This window comes from Egretta garzetta, unplaced genomic scaffold (genome assembly GCF_000687185.1).
Source record: "Egretta garzetta isolate BGI_Z169 unplaced genomic scaffold, ASM68718v1 scaffold126, whole genome shotgun sequence".
NCBI lineage: Eukaryota > Metazoa > Chordata > Aves > Pelecaniformes > Ardeidae > Egretta > Egretta garzetta.
In genome coordinates, this window is record NW_009260128.1 from 792,206 (window position 1) to 810,449 (window position 18,244).

The following is an 18,244-nucleotide window of genomic DNA, read 5'->3' on the forward strand; positions in this document are numbered from 1 at the left end:
GTGTTCCAGAAAAGTGGTTTTCAGCCTCTTAAATAATGCAAGGCAAACTATTACAAATACATCGCGCACATGCCTTGCTACTACAGCTTACTGAAGATCTTGAAATCTTAGGTGTTACAAAGCTGAGTGATTTTTCAGTGTAACCTTTTGTTGGTCAAGTGCCTAAAACCAGGTAAGTCAGTGCAAAATTCCAGAGGTTTTACTTAATGTTTTAGTATCAGCATTTGAATAAACCTACTGACATATAGTTGACTCAGGATTGAGAACTTCAGTGCATTATATTTAACTATCCAATTGATGTCTTGTAGAAGAAATAGGACCAAAAAAGTAGAAAAGGGCAAAACCACATTATATTTCATATACTGAAGAGCACTGCTTTATAAAAATACATCACTTCAGCTAACATGAAAAACTGATTCAAAAGGTCCCTAAAGGTAAGTGAGATCACTTTTCATCTTCATACCCTGAGAAAAGAAGGCCAAGGAAAAGGAAATTAGTAATCAGTCACAGCAATCTGTAGTTACTATAAAACATATTATTAAATAGTCCGTGTTATAAATTTGATTAATGTACTTCCTGGTGTTTGTAATGAGTAAAGAATACTTAATTCTTAAGATTTCGTACAAATATTTAAGCTGCTGTCATGTATTATTAAAATCAATATTTGCAATATGCTGTGACTGTTGTAATAAGCCTCTCTCGAGAGGCCAAAGCAGGGGAATATGCTTCAGCTTTTATCAGCTTCATTTTCCTCATTTATTTTAGAGCATTTGTAGAGAGAGCAGCAATAAGAATGTGAGAGAGGAATTACAAGTATCTGCAAGAAAGCAAGACTGGAAAGGGGTGGGAGGAGATGAAAACCTTGTAATCCTTTTTTTTTTTTTTTTTTTTTTTTTTTTTTAACCTTAATACATTAACACTCTTAGCTTAACAACCTCTTTCTAGGTTGTCTTCTGTATAGAAGACGACTACAGATTTGTATATATACAAGGAGGGACTACCATAAAGCTTAGAGGCTTATGTAAAAGTGTTGGTTGCTCAAGAAATGGAATAAACTATTAAGGTCAAGCTCTACCAAATGACCCATGAGAAGAATATCTGTATCCAAGGGCTCTCCATCAGAGATTGTACTTTGTGTAAAACACGTTTCCATGGTCTCGACAGCAGCTGTTGTTTGAACCACGGGGCTGAGGGTCCCAGCTAATTAGAGGCTTATGTAAAAGTGTTAGTTGCTCAAGAAATGGAATAAACTATTAAGGTCAAATTGAGCATTAAGGCACAGTCATTTGGAAAATACCTGTATGTGGCCCAACTAAAGGCAATAGGGGGTTGGACTTAATATTGTTTCACTGAAAGCACATTTGGAATTCCTGTTTTGTTTCATGAACAGACTGTTCAGAATTTTTGGTCCATCTATATTCATTCCTTTTGGGAGGCACTGTGTATACAGGGAACAAATGGCTTTGTTCACTCTGACCAACGTGCACAGGGAAAATTGTGCCAGGGGCAGGCTCAAGAGCTGCAAGGAGAAATGGAAAGGTGGCATTGCCTTTGGAGGGGTCCTCGGCCAAATCCCAGCTCAGCGCCTGGCTTCCACCTGCTGCTTTTGGGCAAGAGCAAGGATGGGCTTTTTTTTATGATCTCACTTTCAGAGCTTTCAATGACTTTATTCACTTAAATGTAATTAGGTGACACTTTAATAGCCTCCTGGTAATGCTTAGGGCAATGTATTCTGCTGTCCTTACTCTTTGACCCAATTTACATGGGTTTTTGAAAAAAAAAAAAAAAAAACAACAAACAAATGCCTGAAGACCTCTTCTTCTCTGGGCAGCTTTCTCTTGTACAAGTGATACGGTATAGGAAGGGTACTCCGTTTTAACAAGAGAGCTTCATCTTGTAGAGAGAAGCAAAAAAAAAAAAAAAATTTATCAGAATCAGATGCACAGCACTTATAATGGATTTTAATAAAGTCTAAATATTTGCTTCTAAATGAACAAATAAGCATATGTTTACATGCTCCATTAATTCTGGATATCCTTAAGACATTATTAAAGTGATCTGTCTCTCCAAATGCACTTGAAGACTTTGATTAGTTAGCTCCAATATTAACAATATCTCTCTGCTATGTATTTTTAAATATTAGAAAAGACTTAAGCATGCAGAAAATCTAGAGGAAAACTTAAATGTGTGCTTTCTGAAGCACTAAAATAAGTATAAATCTTTCTGTGTGCTTTATAGCTCACTGCGTATGTGTTGGGAGAAGCTACTTTTGTGGGACAAATACCCTTCTTTGTTGCTTACCAATACCCGTATTCAGTGACACAAAGAACAACTGTTGTAAAAAATATTAGTATGCAGATGCTCTGGTGTTTTGTTAATGCATTTAATTAAATACAATAGCTCTTTTGTTTGTTTTTCTTTTTCTGTCCTTGAATGGATTTGTATTATGGTATAGAATCTAGAGTTGCTATTTAAAATGTTTTGCAGTTTTAGAATGTGTTATACATCCATGGTAGTTACTTTCTCTTCTGTTCGATTAAGAAAGTAATTTGGGGGCTTTAATAGTTTCTAATAAGTTTGAAAGTACCTCTTCAGGAAAACCAAAATCCCCAAGCTGCCAGCAAATATCTTCCTTTTCTCCACTGAGGAGTCCTTCAGTGATGATTAGAATGAGGTCTTCAGTGATGATTAGCATTGGTTAAATAATTGTGCTTCCCATAAATACTTTCAGATGTTTTAACCAAAGAAAATTTTCTTGAAGTTCCCCAACCTTTTCTAGGTAGTTTTCACAGAAGGAGGAGGGGAAAAAAAAAAAATGTTGCACAGCAAAATTGCACGTCATGTTTTTTATTAAAAACTGTAGCAGACTGGTTGCAACAAATTGTAACCTAAGTACCTGTATATATTTGCAGAAGGCATCGTTACTGTCTCGTGGCGTTATCCATAAAATTATTTCAGAACTATTCTCAGCCTGAGAAGAGGTTTCATTAGTGCCCTGTGGGTGGGCGAAATCATATGAAATGACTGTGTCAAGTCTAAAATTGCTCTGGTGAATCAGCAAAGTACTTGAGCCCAGAGTACTTTGCAAAGGTAAGAGTATTTGCCAGATCCTACCCCTCCCATGGCAACAAGGACCAAATCAAATAGGGATTTAATGAGGTAATTAGAAGACCCTAAAGGTAACATATGACTAACTGTAATTTATTTCTGAAATTTTCAGCCCTGTTAACTCCACAAAACATTTCTGACATGGAGCGAGTACGTGGGAGGTGTCTGCTCTGAAAGTGGCTTCTGGAGCAGTCACCTACTGATATTCTTTTAGTATTCCTTGGAGGCAAGAGCTATTCCTGAGTGGATGCAATTTCCTTTAGAACAGTAGGAATAACGGTATAGACTATAAAAAAACCCTCCATAAATCTTTTTGTCACTGATAGAAGGAGCTACTACAGGTTAATGGTTAAGTGTGCTGCAACTGCCTCTTTTCAGATACTTTGCTGCATGCATCAGAACACAACTGTGGAGAAGGCAGCAGACATTGCACTCACACCAGGGAGGTCTGTCCCGGTGCCTTTCCTGGCTGAAAGCTCCTCAGTTTCTGATAATTGTTTCTGTCACTTCCCACAAGCATTACATGCAAATTGGAGAGTTTTGCTTTAGGCCTTCAGCACCAGAGCTAGGACACCTTACGCCGAGTGCCAGGATCATACATGGAGACAAGCTGTCATGGGAGGCCAAGCAGAAATTGCAGTTTAGCATTCTCTGCTTTTTTGAAACAAGGACAATTTAAATAGTGAAAAAAAAAAACCCTCCCCTTTTTACACTTGTTTGATTGGTATTGAAGTTACAGAGAGGGATTCCAAATGGGGACAAAAGCTTCACGTACAAAAGCTCTGGCACCGTGGGCAGGGAACGTGTGCTTTGAGAAGGCACAGTCCTGCAATGTCATGATAATTTGGGTTTTTTTCTCCTGGTCTGGAGAAAAGCAGCCCATTTTAGAGTCGCAGTCTTCAAGGGAAAGTACAGGAATTCTGGTTGTTCACCGAAAGCCTCCTCATCGGTGAGCCTTCCGTGTAAATGAAGTTAGTTTCAGTTGTGCTTCAAACAACCTATTCATCTATTTACAAATACGGTTAATTAAAAAAAAAAAAAACAACACCTAGAACTACTGCAAATTTTGTGTGAGAACGTCATCCTGGTTTCGGTTCCAAGATAGCTTAATGTTCTTAAAGGCTGGTAGAGAACGTAGTTTCATTACAACTGCACATATTACGGGTTTTGTATGAAATGAGCATCTCAAGGCAAGGGAAAGAAAGCAGCATTGTTCCAGGGCTGTTTTTCACAGGCCTGTATTCATATCTCATCCTTGTTGTTTGCAGGAGAGGCAGATGTGAACCAGAACAATGGGACCTCCACGAAGAGCCCAGCGGTGACAGACTCCAAAGGCACAGCAGACCCGAAGAATGCCTGGCCCGAGGCCAACCCAGCTGACACGACTGGTCGCCCCCACTTGATCCGCCTCTTTTCCCGAGATGCCCCAGGAAGAGAAGACAACACCTTCAAAGATCGGCCCTCAGAGTCAGACGAGCTACAGACCATCCAAGAGGACAGTGCAGCAGCTTCAGAGAATTCGGATTTGATGGCTTCACAAAAACGCTCCTCTTTCCGGCACGGATCAAAAATGGCATCTGCGAGCACTACAGACCATGCTAGACATGGATCTCCACGGCACAGAGACTCGGGTCTACTTGACTCGCTGGGCAGATTCTTTGGAGGTGAAAGACACGTTCCCCGGCGGGGCTCGGGCAAGGTGAGCTCTGAGGAATAGAGAACTGCACGGCTACGGCAAAATAAAGTACAATTAAACAGGAAGGGTGGGACTAAAAGGAAGGTGTAACTGCTATAATGCAAGAGTTGATTTAGCCAGCAAGACGGTACTTGCAGATGTGTAATTTAATGCTTGGCTTTAAACTAAAACAACAACCAAAAAAAGGCATAGATCTGGGAAACAAGAGGAACTATTCTGGGTAGTAACAAGTAGCACTAGAAATCCAGGTGGCTCTAGAAACATTACCGAGAGGAGTTTTTGTGAACATTTAATGTAGTGCATTGTATGCGTCTGTGTGCTGTGCCATTTAGAGAAACTTCAGTCTGCTTGCGTGTGGTATGCTTAAATATTTGCAAAACAGAGCTGGACGAGGGCACCAAATAAATGCGAGACAATCTCTGCGTAGTTTGGCTCTAACTGAGGGACAGACTTGGAAATAGATGTTAGAAAAAGAACTGTGGCCACGTTCTCAGCCTGCATATTTTAAGGTCAGTTGATAGCATTGCTGAGGAGATGGCTTGACAGATATTATCCTGAATCCCAGGTGCACAAAATTAGTCCAGCTGCTTTATTCTGGCAAGAAGTGGAGATTTATATTGCAAGCATTTCATATTAGAAATTGTGGAACAAACCATTTCTTCATTATGAATTGAAAAGCAAGGTATTGCTGAAAGTATATTACTTGAATTCTTTCCTTTTCCAGGAGTAGCCCACCTCCTCTGATAAGTTAAGCAGACGGCACGTTAGTTGTTAGTTCACTGTTGTTCCAGCGGCAAAGTTTTAAGACTTTTTTTTTTTTTTTTTCACTGTACCCTTTGCCACGTGAATGATAAGTGGAGTCCTGTGTCTGTGTGTTCACACACTGCATGGGCATCTGAATGGAACTACTGTAGGGCTGTAAAACCTTTGTTTTAGCTGAATATGCCATTTGATGCAGTTGCTCAAGTTGCGTGCTGCAAAAAGCAATGCAGTTGGTGGTTGGGCCCAAATTTTTCAACAACCTTTGCTGCCTGTTGAACAGTTCTAACCTGCGATGCTTGCCAGGATGGGTTAGCACGAGCAGCTTTCCCACGTTGGCTATCTCAGGGTGTTGGACTGGGACACGATACGTACTACCTGGTGGTTTAAAACTGATTTGTGATTATCTGAGAGCTCCGGGCTGTCAGTGCACTTCACAGCTCCGCACCTGGAAGCACAGTGTGGAAGCCCTTCCCTGAAGGGTGGTTGTAATGTTTAGACCACTGGATGAAAAAGCACTCTAGAAACTTAAACCCAGAGGTTTCTCACAGTTGGTAGCCAGTACTAAGCACGCTGTGTGTTTTGGTCTTTTTGTTTCTCACATTTACAAACTGGGGAATATAATGCTTACGACAGAGATTTAGCAACTACGCAGTCATTTCTGTAGGTATGTAGCGTTCATACACACAACAAGCGGTTGCTGTGAGAATGAAGAAAACCACTTCTCTTATTGCAAATATCAGAGCCTGTTCCCAACACTGCTACTTTCTGGCACCGGGTTGGCTAGCTCAACTCTTGCTGTTTTATTCATGTACTGTGTTACTCGATAAAAAAATAGCATATGAAATGCGCTTTGTACACCAGGGAAACAATACCACAACCTTAGATTCCGCATACAGATTATACAGAGGTATGTACGTTCTTGCTTAGCAATAAAACAAACCAACCAACTCACTTTTCAGTAGTGAGGACTAAAAAAATGGCTGCGAGTTGTACAGATTCTGTATTTTATCCTTTGGTGTGAACACGATTGCTATAATTCTCTACAGCTCTCTACATAATTATGTATGAGAGGACAGAGTATTGTCTGCCTTATCTCTGTTGCTATACATTAAACTGCTATTTTGAAGCACTTAAATGTCTGCAAACCAGTACTGAATCATGGACAAGTAACATTTTTCTACTTAGCAGAAGTAATTTTTTTTTTTCTTTGATAACAACTACATACAATGTTAGAGTCCTGACTTGCAGATCTCAGCTGGAAGCACGAGAAATTTTATTATTGTGGCAAAATTCAGTCACGTTAGGACTTCCTGTGCCAAAGCCTCTCTAGCACTGTTTCACACAATGATAATATCAGTGCATGAAAACATGTCCGAGGAAGCTCTACCGTAGGAGGGTTTCAGGGCGGAAAATATCGAGCAAGTGGCACGGGCGCTTGTTTCAACTGTTTAAGCCTTTGAATCAATGCCTTTTCGTTTCTTGTATCAAGGAAGGCTTGTGGTGTCATTTATTTATACGTGTGTGTACAGAGGAAACCTCGGTGGCTAACTGTTATCTTTGTGCTTACCACCTGAGTAGTTGTCACTTGCTGAACTCTGTGGAGTGTCAGGGCAGTGACGGATGATGAAGGTGTTCGTGGAAGAGCTGGAATATGAATCAAGTCCCTTGGCAGTTTTCCAGGCTCCACCAAGCAAAGAGGTCTTTGCTAAATAAGATACAGTGAAGAGCACCTTTAAAGGATGAATTTCAAAGGCTTGGAACTGCAAAGTTCCTGGGGCTGCCCTGTTTGTTTGCTTGCACTTGCCTCTGATGAATTTTTGCAGCATCTCAAAGCGATTCAGCGGCTGCCTTTCTTGCAATCTTCCCTTTTCAGCCAGCCCGTGCCCCAGTGGGACCATGTAGCTCAACTACCCACACCAGCAAGCACTGGAATGCAAAGACAACACTCGCTCTTTGTACAGATTCAGGGCTGACATTCAAGCAAAACACATTATAAATTCTTTGTGGAGGCATTTTCATCTTGCAGCCGTAGCTGAAAAGTACATTAATGAATAATGTTCACTATTGTCTGTGGAAAGGTGGGGTAGGGACAAAGCAGGGATTGTTTCGTGGTCTTCTTTTCTCCCCTAGAACAGGTTCTCCCTTCCCCTGGAATTCTGAAGTTAAATTAAGAGTGCAGGGGAGTAAACAAAAATAGAGATAGTGGAATGTACAGAAATACTCCTTCTCCTCTAAGGGGTGGCAAATGCCCTTGCCATTGTTCCCCCTGCCCCATCAAGATTTTGGATATCTGAAACTCAATCAAAATGAACTTCAATTTTGTACTTTAAAGAATTTCTTCTAAGGTAGAATGTTCCAAGCAAAACCATTGCTGTGCGCAGCCTAAACTGTATTGCGTTAAAGAAGGTTTTAAAAGGGTGACAGAAAGAAACTGTGGTGCAGACACTTTAAAAAGCATGTGAGACAGTAGTGTAACTATAAATTCCTTCCTTTCCAATCTTCATAGAATATTTATGAAACATTTGTAAAGCAAGTTTATTAAAACGATCAAATCTTTCTTGTGCCTCCTGGACAGTGGCCTGTATTCAATATGTACTGAGTGCTGTTTTGTTCCTTTTACGCAGGTGTTTATGCTTTTGTAATTCTTCTGTTTGTGGGTTTTGGTGGTTGGTTTTTGGTTTTCATTTTGAAACAAGAACTTTTCTGTCCTGGTTTAACATTATGCATATAATGTACTAAACTTTAAACTATGTTTGTGACACACATGCAACAGACCAAAATATTGTGAATGACAGCCAACAGCAGACTGAGGCCAGACTTACTTAGTAAAGGATTAGCTGAATTTTTCTTTTACATTTTGCTTCAGTTTCGTGCGCGATCTGGTAAGGTTCTCCTGTTGCCTGGTTGAAGCCTTGCTCCTGTGTTTCCTTCCAAACATACATGCGTTTGGGTGCAAGGGATAGGGAAGGCAGACGCGGGGCTTCCCCTTCCTACAGGCAGATACGAGGTCTGAGGAGCACTGGGCTCGAGTTCTTCTCACGTTGAGCAGAACCAGGGTTTAGGACCAGCATTTCTGAAAGAGCAGTTCCAAACCCGGCCCAGAGTTAAGCAGTCGCTGTAATGGGGATCTGCAAAAAGGGTTGCAATAAACGTGCACAGGCAACAAGTTTAGGAGCCATGGTTTTAAATGACAACTGACACAACTCCTAGAATGAATGCCCTGGCATCTTTTTTCTTTTTGCACTTGAACTCTGTTCACATTTCTTGTGCGAGCTTTAACCTATACTACAGCACCACAAAGACTTTGGGAAGCAGTTAAATCAATGCTAGTCCGACTAGTACGTGATGTGATTTAAGTAAATACTTACTGTGATTTTCGGTTCCAAGTCTTAGTTTTCAGGGAGTGGTATTGCTCGTGATAGACTGTTCTGTAAAACCTGTTGTGCAAGCGATATGCTTGTGAAAAAAAAATTATATAGTTTATGGTGGTTGTAACAATAATTTTGTTTTAATCTTTTGCTTTCTATGTGCTTTATGTATTCATTAAACTGTTTACATCACAAAACTGGTGTACTAATGATTTGTTTTAAATGCTTTAATCCATTAACAGAAGTTGCAACAGACTACTTCATAGTATGTGCTAGGGTTTCATATCATTAAGACAGGCTGTATGTATTCAGTTAAAACAGTGCACAGGACGGGAATGAATACAGCTCGCTTTCCGTAAGGAAAGGACTAGGTTTTAAGTAACTGAAGCTGCTAAATCCAGCTTTCCTGCTTTATGATAACGGGAACTGAATCTTGGAGCGCTTTAGTTGTGTCTGTCTTAAAAAATAGCAGCCTGTACAAAACAAGCCAGTACCAGGAGGTGAGCACCGCACTGCATGTGGTAAGGGGGCAGGCTTAGGAGCCAACATCACACACCTGTATGCAGCTAGATGTTATACGCGCTTAATAATTAACAAACACATTATTTAATGCACTGGAACTAATTACCTCTTGCATTTTCAAAGGAATTGCTGCTTGAAGCAACTACTCCAACCTCCGAGAGGAGTGTGGAAGTCAGGCCAGGTTAAATGCCATGCAAGGGCTGCCCTAGAAGAGCAAGCACTAACTTTTGGTAAAGTGCTGGTGCTGCTCCATGCCTAGACCAGCTGCAGCTGTGTGGCAAAGGTTTATTCAGAAATGTGACAAAGTAGTTGGGGCTCACTGGTTTGTTACTAGAAGTTGAGGAGAAAAATCATGACGGGGTAGACAGGAAAAGCCCATGTATGCACTTCACTGCTTTTACTATCCTTTGTATGGTTGGGGGTTTTTCCCTCTTCAATTCAGACATGTATTTAGTAACATGTTGAGGCTAAAATACTAATTAGTCACCTGAAGCATTTCAAATATCACTATTTCTAATCAAGCTACAGCAAAGCATTTCCCCCTTTCATTAAACTTCTAACAGTATCTTCCAGTTCAGTCTTTGCTAGGCTATTTCTAGATTCTTCTATCCAAGAGCAGGAGATACTAACAACAATCTGTTCAAGAGAGAGGTAAGAGGGTGCTCTGAAGAAGAACTCCAAGGCTTCTTCTGAGTGCTTGGTGAAGTTCCAGCCCTGCTGAGTACCCGCAGGGCCAAGCTATGGCCACAGGGAGAGGCAGCAATGGCAGCTTTGGGGGTCTTTTGGTGGGAACCGGCCTCAGCTGTTCTGCAGCAATTCCTCTGTTTTTCACTGGCGCAGTACCACAGCCTGGCTAAGCACAAGGTTTGGATTTAATCTTACTATGATGTGCCTGGGGGAGGGTGGTTTGTTTAAACAAGGGGCAGAGGGGGCAGGCAGGAACCTCAAAACTCACAGCCTTAAGGTCAAATGGATGTATTCAAAATTTAGCATGAGGATTTTCTCTACCTAGCATTAGATCTTTCTCATTGCATTTGCTTCTCTGCAGCTGAACCAAATTTATAAATAAGAAATTGCTTTACATTAAGAACTGTTACACTGTTGGTTGTGGGTTTTTTCCTATCAATCACATATATTGACTCCTTGCAAATGAAGACCTGCGTTATCCTTCGCACTCCCCATCCTAGAATGCCAAAAAGCGAATGACTTCTTTGTTCTTCAGCTGTTTGGAGATTGCACAGTGGTAAACCCTGCCCAACAGAAAACTGAGGCACAAGTTAAGAGGTTTTTTCCTGACCTTGTTTGGTGCCTCCATCATCGCATATCACTCGCGCCAATTCGCTGGCTTTCATTCTGTGTGCTGATGCAAAATCTCTCACCTTATTCCCCAAGTGGTCTCCGGTTCATTAGGCATGTTCAGGTACTCACTTCACTCAAAAGTTACTTGCTTTCATTTCTGAGCTACACAAAAAATCTTCCTCTGCCATTTTCAGGTGCTTTTACTGAATTTCTTAAAAAGCACTTTAAACAAAATGTTTGTAAAGCATATGGAATGACTGCCAAGATGAGCTTTAGCTCTGTTTCACCTTTTGCTTATAATGCATCTACTTCTTCATTTCTGGTATGGCACACAACTAATATGCCTTGGAAGGCATACAAACCTCAGGTTTTGGGTCCTGTCCTGTGCCCCCCGCCCCCCCACCTTATACTGACTATGTTATTGGAAACTTTACCTCTGAGTGACAGTATCTGTTCCAAAGCAAGAAGCTATTAACCATGCCATGTCTAATTATTTCATAGTAGTAAACTCTCCTTGCTATTACAGCCTCCTCCTGTTACGCCAATGTAGGCAGTAGTACTTTTTAACAACCTCTACAAGCATTCAGCTTGTCATTTTCTTACCAATTACAGGCAGAAAAGGAATAAAATTGGGCCAGTCCCTTCACAGATAAGAACTGATTAAATAGGTTGGGGGTGGGTGGGGGTGTGTGGGGGGGTGTCTCTGCATGTGCAACCTGAGAGATGAGATGTGTATGTCAAGAAATTAAGGTTGTGGTAACATTTTTCTCCTCATTATTTCTGGTCAGCAGCTGTAAAGCAATCTCATACACCTGGTAGTTACAGTTTTGTTTTCCAATTACCAGCTTGTTCCTTGTATGAGCTTCTTGACTACACGAAAATGCTGTAGGCAATAGGCCTTCTTCCGTTTTGTTTTGTGTGGTTTTTTTTTTCAAATTTTTGCTTTCTTAATGACAGCCATTGGTGGGGGAGCAGCACCAACAGACGCATCGCCACCAAATATGTAATCTGTCAACCTGTAGAAATTTAGCATCGTGATTAATAGCAGCTTGTTCCTTGTATGAGCTTCTTGACTACACGAAAATGCTGTAGGCAATAGGCCTTCTTCCGTTTTGTTTTGTGTGGTTTTTTTTTCAAATTTTTGCTTTCTTAATGACAGCCATTGGTGGTGGAGCAGCACCAACAGACGCATCGCCACCAAATATGTAATCTGTCAACCTGTAGAAATTTAGCATCGTGATTAATAGTCTATGAGGCCTTCCAGATTTTGGCCATGTACGGTTAAATCCTTAAGGCTGCAAAGTTTGTTGGTAGCAGAAGTTACTCTGGAAACTACCCTGAGAATACCTACTAGCCAAAAATGTCTTTTTTTACTGGAGTGATCATTCTCAGTGGATCATTTCAACAAGGTTTAATCTATGGCATCAATACCAACTTGATAAAATGGCAGAGAAGACAATACTGCATGACAGACTATGTCCAAGCAGATAAAGAACCTCTATCACAAAGAATATTTGAATAAATTGATTAATGCTAGGCAGAAAAATGCTTCAGAAAAGCAAAGGTAAATTAAAGCATTGGAGTTTCCCCTGAAACCATTTATCACATATCACAACAACAGAATAAGTTGGCCATGGAGAAAAAAAAAGCCAGAAAGTACGATGGCACCAGTCTCTCACTCCGGACCTGTCATAAACCAGAACTACTGTCCTGAACAACTGTCCCAATTCTTTGTGTTCCCCCAGTAATTCTTTCCTCTTGCCTCCTAATTTGTGAACCCTGATCATCAAAGCACTAGTGAGTAAGAGGGTTATGGAGAAACATGGTTCTGGATTATCGATTAGCATGTTCAGCTCTCTCGACAGTCAGTGTTCTCTTTCCTTCTTCATGCCGTCCTCCTCCTCATCTTCCTTGGGTTTCTTACTTCTCAGTCAGCTCTAGTCTTCCCTCACATGTTTTTTTTGTTCCCATCTTTCTGCTAAGAATTCTTCCTCTTTCTGTTCCTCAGCTGTTTCTAGGCAAAGATTTCATTAATGATCTCAGCACAACACCGGAAGGCAGAATCTCCCAGACTCTGCATCTCTCTTCCTACCAATTCTCCTCTGTAACTTTGAGGGAGTAATTTCCTTTCTGTCTTAATGTCCACATTAGTAGAAGTTAACAGTGCCATTAGGAGGATGTGTGGTTCATACTCCCTAGAGATATTGGAGGAGCTGTTGAATGAGCCAGTTAATTACAATGCCTTCAGCATGTGGGGAAGATGCCAGCACTCCCATTGCATTTTGTAGCAGATCAGCAAGTTGTGAACGGCCTGGAACAAGCACCACCCCGAAGAGCAAATCAGTGCTTGGGGTGTATGCGAATGAAAATGGAAGCAGCAACACCAGGGTAACATAGCTCTGGGTCAGCAGCGGACGTTTACAGTAGGTAGGTTACTACCGGAGTACGGCTGGAGAAGGACACCCCCACATTACACCCGTGCTGTGTGTTCTATTGCAGCCCAAGGGGTCGCGCTGGGTACCAGCGCTGGAAGGCTCCGAGGCAGCAACCCCAAGCATACAAGCAACCCCACATACAAAGCACCTCCAAATCCTGAGGTGAGGCAATGCCTGTATGCAAGCGCCTGTCAGATTCCCCATGATTGCTCTGGTCAAACTGTATATAATAAATTGCCACTATTATTTTTTTTAAACAAGAGTGTATAAATATTCACTGAAAGGATGCATCGCAATTCCTGTTTGGAATACTGCTTTGAAATGGCACTAACTACAGAAATTCAAACCTGGGTAGAAGTTTCTTTATGCTTAGAGAGAATTTGGATTCAAGAGTCCATTTCAAGGACTAACACAAAAGGAGCCAAGTGGCTTACAGACTGCCTGTTGCTCCTTCACCTTGCTCTTCCCGCAAACCAGCACCAACAGTATTCATCGCTTAACGCTTAAAGGCTAATCTTAGTCTTCCAGTACAGCTGCAAATTTCTTACTGAGGCTTAAGCATTACATCCTGTAGGTTGTGTAACAGTTTGGTTTTCTAAGGCAATCTAAATGTATTTTTCAGATCTATATGAATTTGAAATTTGTAGGTTTTGTAGGATTTCTTTTAAATTCAGTAGGTATCTTTTGTGAAGAGAATCGATTGAAAACCATGAAACCCACTGAATCCATGCAAACATCCACTGTTTTTCATTCTTACTAATGTCAAGAAAACTTCCTTGCGGTTGACTGCATTTTAAATCAGCTATTTCCACATTTTGTATGTATTTGGATTTTGCTATTACAGAAACAACATGTGATGTTCTTTAGCTTTTCATTTCACATCCTTAAGTAGGCAACAAAACTACATACTAACGATACTGAAAGGAATTGGAAAAAGATATAAATTCAGTACACCAAAGCAAAAATACCTTAATACTATTATTGTCACTAAGGCGTATCACCTATTGATTGGGAATTAGAGCTTTAAGTTTAGCAATCTTCAGTTACAAGCAATCCTCTTGTGGAGGATGAGAGCTCTCAGCAAGACCTTATAACACGCATTGAAAAATCCCCCTTACTGAGTTGCAAGATCTGAGACCCCATGTTTGAACCGAGCAAAGTCAGATATGTGTTTCATGGGATCTCATCATATCACAAAAAAAAAAAAAGTCTGCTGCAGCAGCAGCACATTTTTGTATACCTGCGCATCAAATCTGAAAACAAAGCCAAGTAGGACACGTAGAACACACAACTGCAGTTCTGTTTATATGAAAAATGAATTTAATCCCCCAGATCCCACCACGTCTCAGGTCGGATGCGTGTACGATCACAAACCTGGTGTCCAAACGTGCAGACCAGAAGGGCCTGCTCCATTTATCAAACCCCACAAGGCTGCTGCCCTTCTCTGGTCTGCTGCGGAGTCGCAGTACGGGTGGCAACACCCCTTCGCCCTTCTTAACTGCCACAAAAAACACCTCCCGACGCGGTTAGGCCTTGCTCTCTCAGAACGGCCAAGAGCAGGTACTCAGGTACCTTCACCTCAACTGGAAATGCAAGGATCTTGCACAAACCCCAAAGCGGAGCCCATACTGAATGACGTATGGATTCTTGGTACCGTATTAGAGAAATGGCAATTTATTTTTTTTCCAACAGCTCTTTCAAAATATTAATACAGGTAAACTTAATTCATTTGATGTGGAAGTACATGGCTAAGACAGGGGATGCAATGCCAACATACGGCTCCTGGTCAGACTCAAACCACCTGCATGCTTTCTTTGCACTACATTGAAACTTACTCTCTTCTCTTCTTTTGTCTTGGTGGCCAAGCCAGTGAAGGTCAGTGGCACAGTGAAGTAATGCAGCTTTCCTGTGCATCACCAGAAAGAGCTTCAAGGGATTCCCATACTGAATCCCTCCCCAGTATGGAATAGCTGTGGGTATTTTACATACGTTTTAAAGAGTGTTCTTATTTACACTGTTAATCCTGAAAGCTATTAATTTCACAGTGAAGTTACAAACTGTGCTGCATCATCAGATCTCCCAGATACCGCTTAAACTTCCAGTACTGGCAAACCTTTTCTAATAATTAGGATTATTCAGGTTAAGGGATCCTTCCTTTTTGGCTTTTCTGAGTGTACAGCCGAGCTGACTTAGTAGGGATCATTTATTAAGCTCGAACAAAAAGTTAACGGGGAACAGTGAGAACCTGAGTGTTCTCTTCTATTTTTTCTGACAGAGAGACTGCTCATGACTACAAACTATTCAGTTACCCTGGAAAGTGTTAATTTTTAAAATTTGGGGTTTTTTTAAGAGCAGAAACAGAGGCACCTCTGTTTTCAAATTAACAGGCAATACCCTAGGGCTCTGAATTCAAGATTATACTTTGTGAGTACCTTTCATAACACATACGGATGTGGAAGCCAGGCTTGCTTTTTACTGGCAATGCTCCCAAGACTGAAATTCGTGACAGCGTTGCAAGAGGTGTGGGGAGAGCTCGCTGCAGCTGCCGGGCGATCGAGACCCATCACGCAAAGAAACAACAAGTAAATGTCACCCGTTCCTAAAACGTGGTTGCCCTGCTGTATTAGATTTTAAGGTTAAATGCTTCCCCCCACCCACCCAAGCACTTAAAGCATATGTAAAGTTAAAAGGTGGTCTTCTGAATATTTGTGAAATGTGCAGCGCCTCGAGGAGCTCATTCACAAAAGCCCAGTTCTAAACCACCACCTCAGTAGCCCGCCCTAGCAGGATAAACTGGATCACTTTTCTCTTTCATTCAGCAAAGCATTGCCTGAAACCATTCAGGTTTAGCTTTTAACACCTATAGATATCAGTTATTACTCTTTTGAGGGAAATGTTTTCATAAATCATGAATGTGAGCAATCTCAGGAAAAAAACCACTTGATTTCACCCTCACCCCCACCCCCCTTGCCCCTAGGAGTCCAAAACCTGAAAGAACAAACTACAGGTGGAAGAGTAATTCTAACAACAAAGGGAAACATGTAATCAGCTGCCACAAATTGAGAATAACATGGGATATTCTGACCACAGGTGAAGCTTGCTGATGACAATGAAAGGAAAGGACTTAATTTGTAACACTGGGAAAATCATTGAACTCATACAGAACCATCATTAAAAACAGCTTCGTACTTGCTGCTACCCAGGAAGTTTTAGAAGGGGACCCAGTCAAAGACGATGCTGCCACTTGGCACCACAGACAGAAGAAAGTTTGTACGTACTACACGATAACCTTTTCAAGACGCCAAATTATTAGCACCTAGCAATTGATCAGAATGCTAAATTCAGGAAACTCAACCTCATCTACACAGTAAAAACCTACCATCCCACCTTTTCTGAGATAATTGCCTGGTGGCAAGCCACAGCCCACTGCGGAGCCGCAGGCTACCTGCAACCAAATCCGATTTTGAAGTTTTCTGCTTCATGTACTGCAATAGTTTTTCTGTTAGGGCAGCAACCAGTTCCTGCTGCTAAAGATGGGCATTCAGCTCTGCACCACCACAGTGTTCATCCCAAAGGCAGGGCAGCGGGCTGGCTCCAGAGGCAAAGCAACACTTCACTTGAACAGAGATTAAAAAGAGAAACACATGGCTGAAGTAACTTGTTCTAAACACATGTTGATGCCCTACTGGCTCCCTCCTCCTCATTGCAACAGCAGAGGATATTGTGGCAACGCTGGAACTGGTGAAAAAGTAGAACCTGCTGCAGATGCATAAGCAGGACTGACTGCCTGACACTACAGAAATCTCGCAGATCCAGTAAAATTCAGAAATTCCTGTTTTTTAAACAGTAAATGACACTGATAAATACCAGCTGAACTTCTCTGCATCGGCTCAATTTTTATTCCATGGAAATTAATCTTCTAAACAATATATCTGAATTTCAGTTCTCCTCCGAATTCAGTAACTGAAAAGGCCACTCACGAAGATGGATGAGTGATTTTTCATAACCCAACATAATAAATCCATTTCATTCATGTAACATCACAAGGTCTGACACCATTCACTTAAAAATAAAACTTCCATGTGGCAGCTTTGAGCAGTAACACTAGATGGTTTCATGGGACCTTTCGTGGAAGAGTCTTAGAACATGCAAATCTCTGTGCAGCTTGAGGCAGTCAGGGCCATCCTGATGCTACTGATGTCACAAGATTTCACTCAAAGTGCAACAAGACTCTTCAAACCTCTGAAAATCTGTGCTATAGGTATTCACTTATTTGTCAAAAATCACCAGACCGCTCACGAGTCAGGCGCCCCACTCCATCAACCAGACTGAGCTTTTTCCCTGGCAAGCTGACCAACGTTTTTCTATAGGTGATGACAGCAAAGCGTGTTCTGAGTAACTACTCATACTGTCCTACAGTCAAACGTTCATTCCGCTTGTGCTCCGAGGGAAGTGCTTATGTGAGCTACTGTCTCACTGCGGATTTCTATTTCATCTTTAGAAACCGATGAAAGTTTTTAGCATCCACACAATGATGCTTGTAACATCACTGCCTGCTCAGGGAATTCATTACACGAAGAGCAGCACGGTGGCACTGCCGTTATTTTCATTCTCTCCTACCTTCTTCTGTGCCTCATCAAACACGCTTCAGATCTGTCACACTGAACGTCAAGCCTTGTGCCTCTACGTGCGCGATGATGGGCAGATGTCTGTAACTGGGTCAGTCAAACATACCGGTTCTTTTTTAAGCTCTGCCATACTGCATCCAGAGAGCAGTAACTACGCCGCATTTTTGACGCTATTTTCACTGCAGCAGATGCATCACGCTCTAAGCACCAGTCAAGGTAGTCACTCTTCACAACGTGTTGTTTCTGTTATTTCTTGTACCTCTGCTTACTGCACTTCTTTCTGTATCGCTCAGGAAGCCCTACTGAAAATAGAAAGTACCATCAGTCTTATTTGATTCCCTCATTTAAAAAAACCCATTGCTCATGCAGTTTATCAGCATTATGTAGTCTTTGGGAACTGAGAAATGATACACGATCCATTCCTGC

The 18,244-nt window shown here is 41.4% G+C and overlaps 1 protein-coding gene across 1 annotated transcript in view; it reads left to right on the plus strand.

Annotated features, from left to right (window-relative positions):
• LOC104128651 (myelin basic protein) overlaps positions 1–18,244 on the plus strand; it is a 96,489-nt gene that overhangs the window by 72,609 nt on the left and 5,636 nt on the right. Inside the window, exon 5 of the mRNA XM_035896938.1 lies at positions 4,377–4,807. Within this exon, the coding sequence (XP_035752831.1) occupies positions 4,377–4,807 (431 nt within the window). The remainder of the gene's footprint in view (positions 1–4,376; positions 4,808–18,244) is intronic.